This window comes from Ranitomeya imitator, chromosome 1, assembly GCF_032444005.1.
Source record: "Ranitomeya imitator isolate aRanImi1 chromosome 1, aRanImi1.pri, whole genome shotgun sequence".
NCBI classification, from domain to species: domain Eukaryota; kingdom Metazoa; phylum Chordata; class Amphibia; order Anura; family Dendrobatidae; genus Ranitomeya; species Ranitomeya imitator.
Genome location: NC_091282.1, coordinates 4,021,850 through 4,040,579, shown reverse-complemented (window position 1 = coordinate 4,040,579; position 18,730 = coordinate 4,021,850). Strand labels below are relative to the sequence as shown.

Sequence of the window (18,730 nt, the reverse complement as noted above, 5' to 3'; positions counted from 1 at the left end):
TGCTTAGATCATGGGGTGGTCTCTACAGACGCTTGTGCCCCCGCTGCCTCCGTTACATCTGGGCAGTGCTTAGATCATGGGGTGGTCTCTACAGACGCTTGTGCCCCCGCTGCCTCCGTTACATCTGGGCAGTGCTTAGATCATGGGGTGGTCTCTACAGACGCTTGTGCCCCCCGCTGCCTCCGTTATATCTGGGCAGTGCTTAGATCATGGGGTGGTCTCTACAGACGCTTGTGCCCCCCCCGCTGCCTCCGTTACACCTGGGCAGTGCTTAGATCATGGGGTGGTCTCTACAGACGCTTGTGCCCCCGCTGCCTCCGTTACATCTGGGCAGTGCTTAGATCATGGGGTGGTCTCTACAGACGCTTGTGCCCCCCCCGCTGCCTCCGTTACACCTGGGCAGTGCTTAGATCATGGGGTGGTCTCTACAGACGCTTGTGCCCCCGCTGCCTCCGTTACATCTGGGCAGAGCTTAGATCATGGGGTGGTCTCTACAGACGCTTGTGCCTCCGTTACATCTGGGCAGTGCTTAGATCATGGGGTGGTCTCTACAGACGCTTGTGCCCCCGCTGCCTCCGTTACATCTGGGCAGAGCTTAGATCATGGGGTGGTCTCTACAGACGCTTGTGCCTCCGTTACATCTGGGCAGTGCTTAGATCATGGGGTGGTCTCTACAGACGCTTGTGCCCCCGCTGCCTCCGTTACATCTGGGCAGAGCTTAGATCATGGGGTGGTCTCTACAGACGCTTGTGCCTCCGTTACATCTGGGCAGTGCTTAGATCATGGGGTGGTCTCTACAGACGCTTGTGCCCCCGCTGCCTCCGTTACATCTGGGCAGAGCTTAGATCATGGGGTGGTCTCTACAGACGCTTGTGCCTCCGTTACATCTGGGCAGTGCTTAGATCATGGGGTGGTCTCTACAGACGCTTGTGCCCCCCCGCTGCCTCCGTTACATCTGGGCAGTGCTTAGATCATGGGGTGGTCTCTACAGACGCTTGTGCCCCCGCTGCCTCCGTTACATCTGGGCAGTGCTTAGATCATGGGGTGGTCTCTACAGACGCTTGTGCCCCCCGCTGCCTCCGTTACATCTGGGCAGTGCTTAGATCATGGGGTGGTCTCTACAGACGCTTGTGCCCCCCCCGCTGCCTCCGTTACACCTGGGCAGTGCTTAGATCATGGGGTGGTCTCTACAGACGCTTGTGCCCCCGCTGCCTCCGTCACATCTGGGCAGAGCTTAGATCATGGGGTGGTCTCTACAGACCCTTGTGCCCCTCGCTGCCTCCGTCACATCTGGGCAGAGCTTAGATCATGGGGTGGTCTCTACAGACCCTTGTGCCCCCCGCTGCCTCCGTCACATCTGGGCAGAGCTTAGATCATGGGGTGGTCTCTACAGACGCTTGTGCCCCCGCTGGCTCCGTCACATCTGGGCAGAGCTTAGATCATGGGGTGGTGTCAGGAATCCCCTGACCGCTGCCCCCAATTTGTCAGGAATCCCTGACCGCTGTCACCAATTTGTCACGATTCACACCGTGACCGTCACCCCTACGTCACGGGTTGGGGTGACTTTGGGCCAACAGACGGCTATCACATGTGCAGGGGGCTTATCTTAGTTATCCCTCCACTCCACAATGTGATGAAAAACCACACACAAGGCTATTGACCTCTTAATAAGCAGGGGCTTATTTTAGGTATCCCACTGCTTTCAATATACCACGAACTGCAGGGATTTATGTATATCTCGCTTACAGTTCCACTTAAAACTTGCAGCTCTCTGGCGCCCCCCTTACTACTCTCAGGTCAGATTAGGTACTGCACCCTGGGTAATTAGTCGCCAGAAAGGCTGCCTGCTATGTACTAGCTATTGAGCACGCTGCAGCGACGCGATAAACTACTCCCACTCAGGCAGGAACAACAGGAACAATAATTATCAACCCCGCAGTCGCTGCAACATTGCCCCAAAAGTCTGCACACTGTATCACTGCCACCAGCTTCGATTAAACGGGTCCGAAGCGAACCCAACACAGTAGCGTATTTCCCTTCAGAAGACTTGGGGTACGGTTTTTAGAGCATGGAGAAAGAACTGGCATGGAATAATATACCCCACAAAATTTAGGCAGTGCTTTATCAAAATATTCTACAAAGAGGTTACAAATGAGACAATTGCAAATATGTACACGGTAATTATAACATAAAGGGAATAATGGAGAAAAGCTAACACATGTTCAAAGCATGGCAGGCACCCAGGCTAGTGCAGTTTTCCATACGTCCCAGTTCATGGGATGTGCTCAGCTCTTCCAGGAAAAAAAAGGACAAGAAGACTGAGCTGGGGATGTGGGCAGACAGTTAGGGTATGTGCACACGATGCGGATTCTGCTGCGGATTTTTCCGCAGCGGAATTAGAGCAGCGGTTTTCACTGCGGATTTTACTGCGGATTCCTCTGCGGGTTATCAACAGCACTTTCCTATTGGTGCATGTTGAAAACCACTGCGGAATCCACACAAAGAAGTGACATGCTCCTTCTTTTTTTCTGCAGCAAATCTGCCCAGATTTTTCCGCATCGTGGGCACAGCGGTTTTTTTTCCCATAGATTTACATGGTACTGTAAACTTTGGGATAACAGCTGCGGATCCGCAGCGGTCAAATCCGCTGCGGATCCGCAGCAAAAACCGCATCGTGTGCACATGCCCTTATAGCTAAGCCTGTAACATTCCAGAAAGGGGTTGGATCACCTCGTCCCTCCTACCTCTTCAGTTAACTCATTTTATCCTAATCTATATCTACTTTCGATAACTCCGGTACAAAACATCTCATAGTCATAACAAACCCAGCATTCATCTCGGATTAACGTGAGCATTCTAATGAGATCAAATATGTCCTATCTGGGATACATATTTACAGAGAAATCCCTACTTCTTTACCAGACGGAGTTAGAAGCCCGTGTTTCGAGGGATGGGTAGGTCCACCGAGTGAGATTAAGAATATATATTTTCGTGTTCGTACCGTAAACGGTTGGCATAATATCTTACAAAACCAAAACAAAGAACTTTCATGAATCCTAGAAGTTTCTAGTTCACTTATAGCTGGACAAGAGCTTACACGGCAGGAAATGCCGGTCGTAAATACCTTGGCTCTCCTAAAACCCCCACACTTTCTGAGAAGGAAAGCTAAACTCTGAAGTAATGGGAAGGGGGGGTTTTTAGCCCAGGGTCTGCCATGTGTTTTTTGGAACCATGGTCAGAAGTGCCAAAAATCCCTCAGCTATGGTGCTAACAGGCAGAGAAACTACTACTTATTTTATACAGTTTCCTCACAGGTGGTCTCTACAGACGCTTGTGCCCCCCGCTGCCTCCGTCACATCTGGGCAGTGCTTAGATCATGGGGTGGTCTCTACAGACGCTTGTGCCCCCCCCCCCCCTCCCCCGCTGCCTCCGTCACATCTGGGCAGTGCTTAGATCGTGGGGTGGTCTCTACAGACGCTTGTGCCCCCTGCTGCCTCCATCACATCTGGGCAGTGCTTAGATCGTGGGGTGGTCTCTACAGACACTTGTGCCCCGCGCTGCCTCCGTCACATCTGGGCAGAGCTTAGATCGTGGAGTGGTCTCTACAGACGCTTGTACCCCCGCTGGCTCCGTCACATCTGGGCTGTGATCAGATCATGGGGTGGCCCTGGGGGAACGAGCTGGTATGGAGCAGTGGTCGGTGCTCTCTGAGTTTTGCTGCCTTCTGAGTCCACAAATTGGGTTATAGGCTGGTGGTAAGAAGCTGGCGGTGGCCACACCGGACATTAATGATCTACCGCATCTTTTCCATGTGTAATCTCCAGTGTGACCACCACCAGCTACTAACCACCAGCCTATAACACAATGTGTGGACTCAGAAGAAGGCGAAACCCAGAGAGCAACGGGCAGAGCTCCAAACCGGCTCGTTCTCCTAGGGCCACCGCTCGTTCTCAATCTGTAGAGGATCTACAGTACATGGCCGCAGTCCCCGGGGAGGACAAACCTGATAAAAGCTTTGGGGCTGAAAGTCATAAAGTGTCAGGTCCTCTTCCTTTAATGGAAGAACCCAAACGATGTCTCAATCATAAAGGCAAGACATGCAGCCGGTGGGCTGCGCTCGGCGTAGTGTTTACGATGTGCCACATGGAGAACACAGATGTAACGCTTCTTGTATCTCCTGCTAGAAGTTTCTTTACCCCTGTCTCCCAAACCTTCCCCAGGTCCAGCACAGTCTCAAGCTGCACCCAGTGATTAGCTGTCAGCACTGCAGACAAGCCACATTGGAGACTCTGCTCCGGACCTGGGGAGGGTGACTAAAGCACAGATTTGAATTCTAAAAAAAAAAAGCCTTGCTTTCCTCACCCTACTCGGGTCCGATTTGGAGTCTCTGCTGCTGCTACTGCTGTTTGGCTCCCGCCACAAGGTCAGCACTGCAGACAAACACTGGGAGCAGCTCCAGAGCCTCTTCGCTTTCCTCACCCTCCCCAGGTACAGCACAGCAGAGAGTATTCTGTATTTTTCATCTCTGATTAGGAGATTTGTGAAGGGGGTAGAACAGCTGATCTTGACGAGCCGCTCAGTGTCTTCGTTTTGTGTGGCGCTAGTTGAGTCCAGGTCACTTTTACTAGAGGTGTATGGGTCTTGACTGCTCGGTGGGGGGGAGATATGGGCAGGCGCTGTTGGACCGCTCGGTGGGGGGGAGATACGGGCAGGCGCTGTTGGACCGCTCGGTGGGGGGGAGATACGGGCAGGCGCTGTTGGACCGCTCGGTGGGGGGGAAGATACGGGCAGGCGCTGTTGGACCGCTCGGTGAGGGGGAAGATACGGGCAGGCGCTGTTGGACCGCTCGGTGAGGGGGGGAAGATAAGGGCAGGCGCTGTTAAACCGCTCGGTGGGGGGGAGATACGGGCAGGCGCTGTTGGACCGCTCGGTGAGGGGGGAAGATAAGGGCAGGCGCTGTTAAACCGCTCGGTGGGGGGGAGATACGGGCAGGCGCTGTTGGACCGCTTGGTGGGGGGGGAGATACGGGCAGGCGCTGTTGGACCGCTCGGTGGGGGGGAGATACGGGCAGGTGCTGTTGGACCGCTCGGTGGGGGGGGGAGATACGGGCAGGCGCTGTTGGACCGCTCGGTGGGGGGGAGATACGGGCAGGCGCTGTTGGACCGCTCGGTGGGGGGGGGGGGGGGAGATACGGGCAGGCGCTGTTGCACGCCGGTCACTGTACTTCATTTGTCGTACCCCGTTAGCGGGGCTGGCTGTGGAGGCCGCGGCTTGTGGTGTGCAGTGCTGTGTCCTTGGCTCTTTGTGACGGAGGGTCCTGATGGTTGGTAGTGGTGGTCTCCATGTGATTTAAGCTCCTGAATCTTTTCCCTGTTCTTCCCTCTGCAGTTTCCCTCAAGTGGCGCCTTCACTTTGAGTTTGTGACCTCCCGTGAGCCCGTGGAAGCCCCAACGGTGCCAGAAAACCAAGCGGAGATCATCACGTGGACGGGGGCAGAGCACATTGATGTGAACACGTTCAGCTGGGACCTGCCTATCCGAGTGTTGCCCACCAACCCGCTCCTGGCCTCCTATGTGTCTCCGGCGTCCTCCTCACACTCCATCTGTATCTGACATGGACGGCGCCGCCCTATCCTGGTGTGTGCATATTGCCTGTGCCCCTCTGTCTCCCCCTGCCTTGCTCTGGGGTGTCGGCCCTCTGCCTGCTGTGGGCACATGTCCCCTCCTACCGCTCCTCCCTTCCATCTCGCAGGACACGGCTCTGGTAGAAGGTGAAGACTTTATTTAGAAGCACAGCAGCAAGTTACAACAGCCGGGTCCGGGGCGAGTGCAGCACTACCGGTGGGAGATGAGCCCCCCGTGGCCGCAGAGTCTCCGGTGCTGGCAGTCGCTCACTCTGAACACGTGAAGTGGTTTTTTGGAGAAAGAAGAGAGATGCTGTCAGTGTCCACTAGGGCGTCCATATTGCATAATGGGGGGAGTTGGGCTCCTCTAGCTGCCCAGATGGGTGGGATATGAGGCCGATGTGGACGGTTCGGGGGCTCCTGCCGACCCCCACTCATAGTCCGCACTGTGCACACACGGCAGTTTCGGGTTGGCTTTCTGCACCACGGATATCTGACATGTTAAAGCGTCGTAACGAGCTTCACACCATGATGGGAAGTCGATGGGGTGCTGCGTTCTGCAAAGAAAGACGGGGTGATGTCAGATACAGGTCTCACGGTGTGCTTCAATTACGGTGTGATCACAAAGCCAGCAATCCCCCTGATGGATCCCCTCCCCCCTGATGGATCCCCTCCCCCCTGATAGATCCCCTCCCCCCTGATAGATCCCCTCCCAATATATCCCCCTTGTACCGGTTACCACACAGTTCAGCAATGTGTCTATATCTCTCGAGTCTGAGCCCCCTCTGCCGTCACTGAGATCATTGAAGGGTTTGTCCACTACTCGGACATTGGCTTGTAATTGCTGCTCTTGGCCCCTCCTGGACTTCCCTGCCATGCTGACCCCCCCATGTGCTCGATGTAGACGAGTCTGGGGACACTACAGCCACAGTAGCAGGTTTACGCTACCCTGGTCACTTTATGGAGAGATGGCTGCACCACTGGTTTCACCACAAATCATTGGAACACTCAGCATTAGAGGGGTCTGACTTCTGGACATTATCGGTCGGTGATTACACAGGAGCTGCCAGCAGCGTCTCCACACTTGTCTACATCGAGCACATTGGAGACGTCACTGCTCAGTGATTACACAGGAGGTTCCGGCAGCATCTCAGGACTTGTCTCCATCCAGCACATTGAGAACGTCATTAGTTGGTGATTACACAGGAGCTGCCAGCAGAGTCTCTGGACTTGTCTCCATCCAGCACATTGGGGATATCATTAGTTGGTGATTACACAGGAGCTGCCATCAGAGTCTATGCACTTGCTTCCATCCTGCACATTGGGGATGTCTTTAGTTGGTGATTACACAGGAGCTGCCAGCAGTGAAACCTGATGAGTTGTGTAATTAGCAGCACAACCTGCCTCTGACAACCATTACTGATCTCGGTGACAGCAGCCGAGACCGGAGGTGCCGGGATTTCTGCACGAGGCTCGGACTGGATCCAGCCAGAGATTGTGATACTGTCTCCATTTCCCACCATGTGTGATCTCCGTCTGTCACCACATTTCCTGTTGAATTCCAGAATCTGACCACGACTACACATATTCTGTGTCGTGATTCCTAAGGACCCCATGGTGCGAGGGGGCACTACTGAGAGATTGTGAGGACATGGTCGGGGCAGGCATCTTCATCCTGCCAGGGAGACATTGATGGTAGACAATGTCTCCATGACCTCAATGCTCCTCACAAGCCACAGGGGACATCTCAGTGGCGCAGCCACAGGGGACATCTCAGTGGCGCGGCCGCAGGGGACGTCTCAGTGGCGCGGCCTCGGGGTACATCTCAGTGGCGCAGCCGAAGGGGACGTCTCAGTGGCGCAGCCACAGGGGACATCTCAGTGGCGCGGCCGCAGGGACGTCTCAGTGGCGCGGCCGCAGGGGACGTCTCAGTGGCGCGGCCGCGGGGTACATCTCAGTGGTGCAGCCGAAGGGGACGTCTCAGTGGCGCGGCCGCAGGGGACGTCTCAGTGGCGCGGCCGCAGGGGACGTCTCAGTGGCGCGGCCGCAGGGGACGTCTCAGTGGCGCGGCCGCAGGGGACGTCTCAGTGGCGCGGCCTCGGGGTACGTCTCAGTGGCGCAGCCGAAGGGGACGTCTCAGTGGCGCAGCCGCAGGGGACGTCTCAGTGGCGCAGCCGCAGGGGACGTCTCAGTGGCGCAGCCGCAGGGGACGTCTCAGTGGCGCAGCCTCAGGGGACGTCTCAGTGGCGCAGCCGCAGGGGACGTCTCTGGAGCAGCCGAAGGGGACGTCTCAGTGGCGCAGTCGCGGGGAACGTCTCAGTGGAACGGCCGCGGGGGACGTCTCAGTGGAGCGGCCGCGGGAGACGTCTCAGTGGAGCGGCCGCGGGGTACGTCTCAGTGGCGCGGCCTCGGGGGACGTCTCAGTGGCGCAGCCGCAGGGGACGTCTCAGTGGCGCAGCCGCAGGGGACGTCTCAGTGGCGCAGCCGCAGGGGACGTCTCAGTGGCGCAGCCTCAGGGGACGTCTCTGGAGCAGCCGAAGGGGACGTCTCAGTGGCGCAGCCGCAGGGGACGTCTCAGTGGAGCAGCCGCAGGGGACATCTCAGTGGCGCAGCCTCAGGCTCTGGGCCTCTAAAGCCTCATTCAGACATCTTACAATTTGCATTGACTTTCACTTATAAATAAAGGAATGGTAAGCTTCTGTCCAGTAGTGTTAATCCCGCACTCTCCATGGACTGTACAGCGATGGCCTCCGGGTGCTGTCACGGATTTTCATGGACTCTTACACTTGTATTTGTCATTTACGTTTGTTGCTTGGATCAAAAACAGACAAGGCTCCATGAAATACAAGGATGTGAACAGCACATGGAAGATAATGGGTGCATGTTCTGTCAATGAACTCAGGACGTCTGAATGCGGTCTACGGCAATGATTTCTATTAACATGTAACGCAGTGTAAGATCTGTGTGAATTCTCACATCTCGCAGCATCCTACTCCCACAGGGTGCAGACAGGTGCAGAGCTGACAGTCAAGCCCCAGCCACGATTCACCCAGCCTGTATATCCTTCCTGCGTAGCGACACGGAGCTGTAAGACAGAGGCATGAAAATCTCGTCATAGGACGCGCACTTGAGGTATCTGCTCTGCTGCTCCAACAGCCTTGTCCTGTGCCATCTGTCCTCCCTCCACTGAATGGTGTGGGCTCGTCCCCTGTGCCATCTGTCCTCCCTCCACTGAATGGTGTGGGCTCATCCCCTGTGCCATCTGTCCTCCCTCCACTGAATGGTGTGGGCTTGTCCCCTGTGCCATCTGTCCTCCCACCACTGAATGGTGTGGGCTCGTCCCCTGTGCCATCTGTCCTCCCTCCACTGAATGGTGTGGGCTCATCCCCTGTGCCATCTGTCCTCCCTCCACTGAATGGTGTGGGCTTGTCCCCTGTGCCATCTGTCCTCCCTCCACTGAATGGTGTGGGCTCATCCCCTGTGCCATCTGTCCTCCCTCCACTGAATGGTGTGGGCTTGTCCCCTGTGCCATCTGTCCTCCCTCCACTGAATGGTGTGGGCTCGTCCCCTGTGCGCCCTCTGTCCTCCCTCCGCTGAATGGTGTGGGCTCGTCCCCTGTGCCCTCTGTCCTCCCTCCACTGAATGGTGTGGGCTCGTCCCCTGTGCCATCTGTCCTCCCTCCACTGAATGGTGTGGGCTCGTCCCCTGTGCCATCTGTCCTCCCTCCACTGAATGGTGTGGGCTCGTCCCCTGTGCCATCTGTCCTCCCACCACTGAATGGTGTGGGCTTGTCCCCTGTGCCATCTGTCCTCCCTCCACTGAATAGTGTGGGCTCGTCCTCTGTGCCATCTGTCCTCCCTCCACTGAATGGTGTGGGCTCGTCCCCTGTGCCATCTGTCCTCCCTCCACTGAATGGTGTGGGCTCGTCCCCTGTGCCATCTGTCCTCCCACCACTGAATGGTGTGGGCTCGTCCCCTGTGCCATCTGTCCTCCCTCCACTGAATAGTGTGGGCTCGTCCTCTGTGCCATCTGTCCTCCCTCCACTGAATGGTGTGGGCTCGTCCCCTGTGCCATCTGTCCTCCCTCCACTGAATGGTGTGGGCTCGTCCCCTGTGCCATCTGTCCTCCCTCCACTGAATGGTGTGGGCTCGTCCCCTGTGCCATCTGTCCTCCCTCCACTGAATAGTGTGGGCCTGTGCCATCTGTCCTTCCTCCACTGAATGGTGTGGGCTCGTCCCCTGTGCCATCTGTCCTCCCTCCACTGAATGGTGTGGGCTCGTCCTCTGTGCCATCTGTCCTCCCTCCACTGAATGGTGTGGGCTCGTCCCCTGTGCCATCTGTCCTCCCTCCACTGAATGGTGTGGGCTCGTCCCCTGTGCCATCTGTCCTCCCTCCACTGAATGGTGTGGGCTCGTCCCCTGTGCCATCTGTCCTCCCTCCACTGAATGGTGTGGGCTCGTCCCCTGTGCCCTCTGTCCTCCCTCCACTGAATGGTGTGGGCTCGTCCCCTGTGCCATCTGTCCTCCCTCCACTGAATGGTGTGGACTCGTCCCCTGTGCCATCTGTCCTCCCTCCACTGAATGGTGTGGGCTCGTCCCCTGTGCCATCTGTCCTCCCTCCACTGAATGGTGTGGGCTCGTCCCCTGTGCCCTCTGTCCTCCCTCCACTGAATGGTGTGGGCTCGTCCCTTGTGCCATCTGTCCTTCCTCCACTGAATGGTGTGGGCTCGTCCCCTGTGCCATCTGTCCTCCCTCCACTGAATGTTGTGGGCTCGTCCCCTGTGCCATCTGTCCTCCATGCACTGAATGGTGTGGGCTCGTCCCTGTGCCCTCTGTCCTCCCTCCACTGAATGGTGTGGGCTCGTGCCCTCTGTCCTCCCTCCACTGAATGGTGTGGGCTCGTCCCCTGTGCCCTCTGTCCTCCCTCCACTGAATGGTGTGGGCTCGCCCCCTGTGCCATCTGTCCTCTCTCCACTGAATGGTGTGGGCTCGTCCCCTGTGCCATCTGTCCTCCCTCCACTGAATGGTGTGGGCTCGTCCCCTGTGCCACCTGTCCTCCCTCCACTGAATGGTGTGGGCTCGTCCCCTGTGCCACCTGTCCTCCCTCCACTGAATGGTGTGGGCTCGTCCCCTGTGCCATCTGTCCTCCCTCCACTGAATGGTGTGGGCTCGTCCCCTGTGCCATCTGTCCTCCCTCCACTGAATGGTGTGGGCTCGTCCCTGTGCCATCTGTCCTCCATGCACTGAATGGTGTGGGCTCGTCCCCTGTGCCATCTGTCCTCCCTCCACTGAATGGTGTGGGCTCGCCCCCTGTGCCATCTGTCCTCCCTCCACTGAATGGTGTGGGCTCGTCCCCTGGGCCATCTGTCTTCCCTCCACTGAATGGTGTGGGCTCGCCCCTGTGCCATCTGTCCTCCCTCCACTGAATGTTGTGGGCATACCCCTGTGCCATCTGTCCTCCCTCCACTGAATGGTGTGGGCTCGTCCCCTGTGCCATCTGTTCTCCCTCCACTGAATGGTGTGGGCTCGTCACCTGTCCTCCCTCCACTGAATGGTGTGGGCTCGTCCCCTGTGCCATGTGTCCTCCCTCCACTGAATGTTGTGGGCACACCCCTGTGCCATCTGTCCTCCCTCCACTGAATGGTGTGGGCTCGTCCCCTGTGCCATCTGTTCTCCCTCCACTGAATGGTGTGGGCTCGTCACCTGTCCTCCCTCCACTGAATGGTGTGGGCTCGTCCCCTGTGCAATCTGTCCCTCCATTGAATGGTGTGGGCTCGTCCCCTGCGCCCTCTGTCCTCCCTCCACTGAATGGTGTGGGCTCGTCCCCTGTGCCATCTGTCCTCCCACTGAATGGTGTGGGCTCGTCCCCTGTGCCATCTGTCCTCCCTCCACTGAATGGTGTGGACTCGTCCCCTGTGCCCTCTGTCCTTCCTCCACTGAATGGTGTGGGCTCGACCCTTGTGCCATCTGTCCTCCCACTGAATGGTGTGGGCTCGTCCCCTGTGCCATCTGTCCTCCCTCCACTGAATGGTGTGGACTCGTCCCCTGTGCCCTCTGTCCTTCCTCCACTGAATGGTGTGGGCTCGTCCCCTGTGCCCTCTGTCCTCCCTCCACTGAATAGTGTGGGCTCGTCCCCTGTGCCCTCTGTCCTCCCTCCACTAAATGGTGTGGGCTCGTCCCCTGTGCCCTGTCCTCCCTCCACTGAATGGTGTGGGCTCGTCCCCTGTGCCATCTGTCCTCCCTCCACTGAATGGTGTGGGCTCGCCCCTGTGCCATCTGTCCTCCCTCCACTGAATGGTGTGGGCTCGTCCCCTGTGCCATCTGTCCTTCATCCACTGAATGGTGTGGGCTCGTCCCCTGTGCCATCTGTCCTTCCTCCACTGAATGGTGTGGGCTCGTCCCCTGTGCCATCTGTCCTCCCTCCACTGAATGGTGTGGGCTCGTCCCCTGTGCCATCTGTCCTCCCTCCACTGAATGGTGTGGGCTCGTCCCCTGTGCCATCTGTCCTCCCTCCACTGAATGGTGTGGGCTCGTCCCCTGTGCCATCTGTTCTCCCTCCACTGAATGGTGTGGGCTCGTCCCCTGTGTCACCTGTCCTCCCTCCACTGAATGGTGTGGGCTCGTCCCCTGTGCCATGTGTCCTCCCTCCACTGAATGGTGTGGGCTCGTCCCCTGTGCCATCTGTCCCTCCATTGAATGGTGTGGGCTCGTCCCCTGCGCCCTCTGTCCTCCCTCCACTGAATGGTGTGGGCTCGTCCCCTGTGCCATCTGTCCTCCCTCCACTGAATGGTGTGGGCTCGTCCCCTGTGCCATCTGTCCTCCCTCCACTGAATGGTGTGGGCTCGTCCCCTGTGCCATCTGTCCTCCCACTGAATGGTGTGGGCTCGTCCCCTGTGCCATCTGTCCTCCCTCCACTGAATGGTGTGGGCTCGTCCCTTGTGCCATCTGTCCTCCCTCCACTGAATGGTGTGGGCTCGTCCCCTGTGCCATCTGTCCTCCCTCCACTGAATGGTGTGGGCTCGTCCCCTGTGCCATCTGTCCTCCCTCCACTGAATGGTGTGGGCTCGTCCCCTGTGCCCTCTGTCCTCCCTCCACTGAATGGTGTGGTCTCGTCCCCTGTGCCATCTGTCCTCCCTCCACTGAATGGTGTGGGCTCGTCCCCTGTGCCATCTGTCCTCCCTCCACTGAATGGTGTGGGCTCGCCCCTGTGCCATCTGTCCTCCCTCCACTGAATGGTGTGGGCTCATCCCCTGTGCCATCTGTCCTTCCTCCACTGAATGGTGTGGGCTCGTCCCCTGTGCCATCTGTCCTCCACTGAATGGTGTGGGCTCGTCCCCTGTGCCATCTGTCCTCCCTCCACTGAATGGTGTGGGCTCGTCCCCTGTGCCATCTGTCCTCCACTGAATGGTGTGGGCTCGTCCCCTGTGCCATCTGTCCTCCCTCCACTGAATGGTGTGGGCTCGTCCCCTGTGCCCTCTGTCCTCCCTCCACTGAATGGTGTGGGCTCGTCCCCTGTGCCATCTGTCCTCCCTCCACTGAATGGTGTGGGCTCGTCCCCTGTGCCATCTGTCCTCCCTCCACTGAATGGTGTGGGCTCGCCCCTGTGCCATCTGTCCTCCCTCCACTGAATGGTGTGGGCTCGCCCCTGTGCCATCTGTCCTCCCTCCACTGAATGGTGTGGGCTCGCCCCTGTGCCATCTGTCCTCCCTCCACTGAATGGTGTGGGCTCGCCCCTGTGCCATCTGTCCTCCCTCCACTGAATGGTGTGGGCTCGTCCCCTGCGCCATCTGTCCTCCCTCCACTGAATGGTGTGGGTTCGTCCCCTGTGCCATCTGTTCCCCCTCCACTGAATGGTGTGGGCTCGTCCCCTGTGCCATCATGATGTAACAGCAGAATAGTGACTGCAGCTCTGAAGGATAAGACATGATGTAACAGCAGAATAGTGAGTGCAGCTCTGGAGGATAAGACACGATGTAACAGCAGAATAGTGACTGCAGCTCTGGAGGATAAGACACGATGTAACAGCAGAATAGTGACTGCAGCTCTGGAGGATAAGACACGATGAAACAGCAGAATAGTGACTGCAGCTCTGGAGGATAAGACACGATGTAACAGCAGAATAGTGATTGTAGCTCGAAGACACAGGAGGATAAGCCATAGATGTAACAGAATAGTGGTTGCAGCTGTGGAGGATAAGATATGAGGTAACAGCAGAATAGTGAGTGCAGCTCTGGAGGATAAGACATGATGTAACAGCAGAATAGTGACTGCAGCTCTGAAAGATGTGACACAATGTAACAGCAGAATAGTGACTGCAGCGCTGGAGGTTAGTGGATGTGAAGAAACGATGTAACAGCAAAATAGTGATTGTAGCTCTGGAAGACACAGGAGGATAAGACATAGATGTAACAGAATAGTGACTACAGCTCTGGAGGATAAGATATGCTGTAACAGCAGAATAGTGACCGCAGCTTTTGAAGATAAGATATGATGTAAGAGCAGAATAGAGACTGCAGCTCTGGAGGATAAGACACGATGTAACAGAAGAATAGTGAATGCAGCTCTGGGACATAATGCATGATGTAACAGAAGAATAGTGAGTGCAGCTCTGGAGTATAATGAATGATGTAACAGCAGAATAGTGACTGCAGCTCTGGAGGATAAGACATGATGTAACAGCAGAATAGTGACTGCAGCTCTGGAGGATAAGACATGATGTAACAGAAGAATAGTGAATGCAGCTCTGGGACATAATGCATGATGTAACAGAAGAATAGTGAGTGCAGCTCTGGAGTATAATGAATGATGTAACAGCAGAATAGTGAGTGCAGCTCTGGAGGATAAGACATGATGTAACAGAAGAATAGTGACTGCAGCTCTGGAGTATAATGCATGATGTAACAGCAAAATAGTGACTGCAGCTCTGGAGGATAAGACATGATGTAACAGAAGAATAGTGACTGCAGCTCTGGAGTATAATGCATGATGTAACAGAAGAATAGTGACTGCAGCTCTGGAGTATAATGCATGATGTAACAGAAGAATAGTGACTGCAGCTCTGGAGTATAATGCATGATGTAACAGAAGAATAGTGACTGCAGCTCTGGAGTATAATGCATGATGTAACAGCAGAATAGTGACTGCAGCTCTGGAGTATAATGCATGATGTAACAGCAGAATAGTGACTGCAGCTCTGGAGGATAAGACATGATGTAACAGCAGAATAGTGACTGCAGCTCTGGAGGATAAGACATGATGTAACAGAAGAATAGTGACTGCAGCTCTGAAGGATAAGACATGATGTAACAGCAGAATAGTGACTGCAGCTCTGGAGGTGACTGGATGTTAAGACCTGAAGTAACAGAATAGCTAGTGCAGCTCTGGAAGATAGAGAATGTAACAGCAGAATAGTGACTGCAGCTCTGGAGGGTAAGACATGATGTAACAGAATAGTGACCGCAGCTCTGGAGGTGATTGCAGGGTAAGACACGATGTAACAGCAGAAGAGTGACTGCAGCTCTGGAGGTGACTGGAGGATAAGATATGATGTAACAGCAGAATAGTGAGTGCAGCTCTGGAGGTGACTGGAGGATAAGACACGATGTAACAGAATAGTGAGTGCAGCTCTGGAGGTGACTGGAGGATAAGACACGATGTAACAGAATAGTGACTGCAGCTCTGGAGGATAAGACACGATGTGACAGCAGAATAGTGAGTGCAGCTCTGGAGGATAAGATGATGTAACAGCAGAATAGTGACTGCAGCTCTGGAGGATAAGACCTAATGTAACAGAAGAATAGTGACTGCAGCTCTGGAGGATAAGACATGATGTAACAGCAGAATAGTGACTGCAGCTCTGGAGGTGACTGGATGTTAAGACCTGAAATAACAGAATAGCTAGTGCAGCTCTGGAAGATAAGAGAGAATGTAACAGCAGAATAGTGACTGCAGCTCTGGATTGTAAGACATGATGTAACAGAATAGTGACCGCAGCTATGGAGGTGACTGGAGGATTAGATATGATGTAGCAGCAGAATAGTGAGTGCAGCTCTGGAAGATAAGACATGATGTAACAGAATAGTGAGTGCAGCTCTGGAGGTGACTGGAGGATAAGACACGATGTAACAGAATAGTGACTGCCGGTTGATGGGGGGCTCCAGCTGTGCTGTACAGAGGGGCTGCAGGTACTCACTTTTGGCTTGGAAGTAGCAGCGACTCTGCGCACACGGAGGCAGCAGGCAGAGGAGCAGAGCCAGGACGGGCAGAGCAGAGGGCGCCATGGCTGCGGCTCCGGCGTTCTTGGCCGCTTGTGGTTTCTTATTCTTTTGCTCCTCGGATATTTATATGTTTTTGGGGCCAGAACCTGGAAATCCCATAAAACTCATTTCCTGATTTTAAAAGGCAGAAAAACAAACCCCAGAAGAAGGCGCGATTGTGCGTAACAAGGTGTGAAAATGTGATTCAGTCACTGAGGGGGTCGGAGCTGTTATACGGGGGTCTGTGCCGGAGCCGTGTTATATGGGGGTCTGTGCCGGAGCTGTGTTATATGGGGGACTGTGCCGGAGCCGTGTTATATGGAGGTCTGTGCCGGAGCTGTGTTATATGGGGGTCTGTGCCGGAGCCGTGTTATATAGGGGTCTGTGCCGGAGCCGGGCTATATGGGGGTCTGTGCCGGAGCTGTGTTATATGGGGGTCTGTGCCGGAGCCGTGTTATATGGAGGTCTGTGCCGGAGCTGTGTTATATGGGGGTCTGTGCCGGAGCTGATATATGGGGGTCTGTGCCGGAGCCGTGTTATATGGGGGTCTGTGCCGGAGCTGTGTTATATGGGGGTCTGTGCCGGAGCCGTGTTATACGGGGGTCTGTGCCGGAGCCGTGTTATATGGAGGTCTGTGCCGGAGCCGTGTTATATGGGGGTCTGTGCCGGAGCCGTGTTATATGGGGGTCTGTGCCGGAGCCGTGTTATATGGGGGTCTGTGCCGGAGCCGTGTTATATGGGGGTCTGTGCCGGAGCCGTGTTATATGGGGGTCTGTGCCGGAGCCGTGTTATATGGAGGTCTGTGCCGGAGCCGTGTTATATGGGGGTCTGTGCCGGAGCTGATATATGGGGGTCTGTGCCGGAGCCGTGTTATATGGGGGTCTGTGCCGGAGCCGTGTTATATGGAGGTCTGTGCCGGAGCCGTGTTGTATGGAGGTCTGTGCCGGAGCCGTGTTGTATGGGGGTCTGTGCCGGAGCCGTGTTATATGGGGGTCTGTGCCGGAGCCGTGTTATATGGGGGTCTGTGCCGGAGCCGTGTTATATGGGGGTCTGTGCCGGAGCTGTGTTATATGGGGGTCTGTGCCGGAGCCGTGTTATATGGGGGTCTGTGCCGGAGCCGTGTTATATGGGGGTCTGTGCCGGAGCTGTTATATGGGGGTCTGTGCCGGAGCCGTGTTATATGGGGGTCTGTGCCGGAGCTGTTATACGGGGGTCTGTGCCGGAGCTGTGTTATATGGGGGTCTGTGCCGGAGCTGTGTTATATGGGGGTCTGTGCCGGAGCCGTGTTATATGGGGGTCTGTGCCGGAGCTGTGTTATATGGGGGTCTGTGTCGGAGCTGTTATACGGGGGTCTGTGCAGGAGCCGTGTTATATGGGGGTCTGTGCCGGAGCTGTTATATGGGGGTCTGTGCCGGAGCCGTGTTATATGGGGGTCTGTGCCGGAGCCGTGTTGTATGGGGGTCTGTGCCGGAGCCGTGTTATACGGGGGTCTGTGCCGGAGCCGTGTTATATGGGGGTCTGTGCCGGAGCCGTGTTGTATGGGGGTCTGTGCCGGAGCCGTGTTATACGGGGGTCTGTGCCGGAGCCGTGTTATATGGGGGTCTGTGCCGGAGCCGTGTTATATGGGGGTCTGTGCCGGAGCCGTGTTATACGGGGGTCTGTGCCGGAGCCGTGTTATATGGGGGTCTGTGCAGGAGCCGTGTTATATGGGGGTCTGTGCCGAAGCTGTGTTATATGGGGGTCTGTGCCGGAGCCGTGTTATACGGGGGTCTGTGCCGGAGCTGTTATATGGGGGTCTGTGCCGGAGCCGTGTTATATGGGGGTCTGTGCCGGAGCTGTTATACGGGGGTCTGTGCCGGAGCTGTGTTATATGGGGGTCTGTGCCGGAGCCGTGTTATATGGGGGTCTGTGCCGGAGCTGTTATATGGGGGTCTGTGCCGCAGCCGTGTTATATGGGGGTCTGTGCCGGAGCTGTTATACGGGGGTCTGTGCCGGAGCTGTGTTATATGGGGGTCTGTGCCGGAGCCGTGTTATATGGGGGTCTGTGCCGGAGCCGTGTTATATGGGGGTCTGTGCCGGAGCTGTTATACGGGGGTCTGTGCCGGAGCTGTGTTATATGGGGGTCTGTGCCGGAGCTGTGTTATATGGGGGTCTGTGCCGGAGCCGTGTTATATGGGGGTCTGTGCCGGAGCTGTGTTATATGGGGGTCTGTGTCGGAGCTGTTATACGGGGGTCTGTGCAGGAGCCGTGTTATATGGGGGTCTGTGCCGGAGCTGTTATATGGGGGTCTGTGCCGGAGCCGTGTTATATGGGGGTCTGTGCCGGAGCCGTGTTGTATGGGGGTCTGTGCCGGAGCCGTGTTATACGGGGGTCTGTGCCGGAGCCGTGTTATATGGGGGTCTGTGCCGGAGCCGTGTTGTATGGGGGTCTGTGCCGGAGCCGTGTTATACGGGGGTCTGTGCCGGAGCCGTGTTATATGGGGGTCTGTGCTGGAGCCGTGTTATATGGGGGTCTGTGCCGGAGCCGTGTTATACGGGGGTCTGTGCCGGAGCCGTGTTATATGGGGGTCTGTGCAGGAGCCGTGTTATATGGGGGTCTGTGCCGAAGCTGTGTTATATGGGGGTCTGTGCCGGAGCCGTGTTATACGGGGGTCTGTGCCGGAGCTGTTATATGGGGGTCTGTGCCGGAGCCGTGTTATATGGGGGTCTGTGCCGGAGCTGTGTTATATGGGGGTCTGTGCCGGAGCCGTGTTATATGGGGGTCTGTGCCGGAGCTGTTATATGGGGGTCTGTGCCGCAGCCGTGTTATATGGGGGTCTGTGCCGGAGCTGTTATACGGGGGTCTGTGCCGGA

General features: G+C 56.3%; 2 protein-coding genes across 6 annotated transcripts in view; one reads left to right on the top strand and one right to left on the bottom strand.

The window, feature by feature from the left end:
* The window catches only part of RGP1 (RGP1 homolog, RAB6A GEF complex partner 1), a 391,618-nt gene extending 384,109 nt beyond the window's left edge, over nt 1–7,509 (top strand). For 4 of the 5 annotated variants that reach the window (XM_069745536.1, XM_069745529.1, XM_069745522.1 and 1 more), the window contains exon 9: nt 5,389–7,509. In XM_069745536.1, coding sequence (XP_069601637.1) covers nt 5,389–5,612 — 224 coding nt within the window. In that variant the 3' untranslated portion in view covers nt 5,613–7,509. The remainder of the gene's footprint in view (nt 1–5,388) is intronic. The other variant, XM_069745520.1, reaches the window with a different exon arrangement.
* Nucleotides 5,991–15,902, bottom strand: MSMP (microseminoprotein, prostate associated). Its single transcript, XM_069745543.1, has 3 exons — nt 15,815–15,902; nt 8,600–8,708; nt 5,991–6,180 (listed from the first exon to the last, which is right to left on the bottom strand). The coding sequence occupies exons 1-3, from the start codon at nt 15,900–15,902 to the stop codon at nt 5,991–5,993; spliced, it is 387 nt and encodes a 128-aa protein (XP_069601644.1).
* Between the last annotated feature and the right edge of the window lie 2,828 nt (nt 15,903–18,730).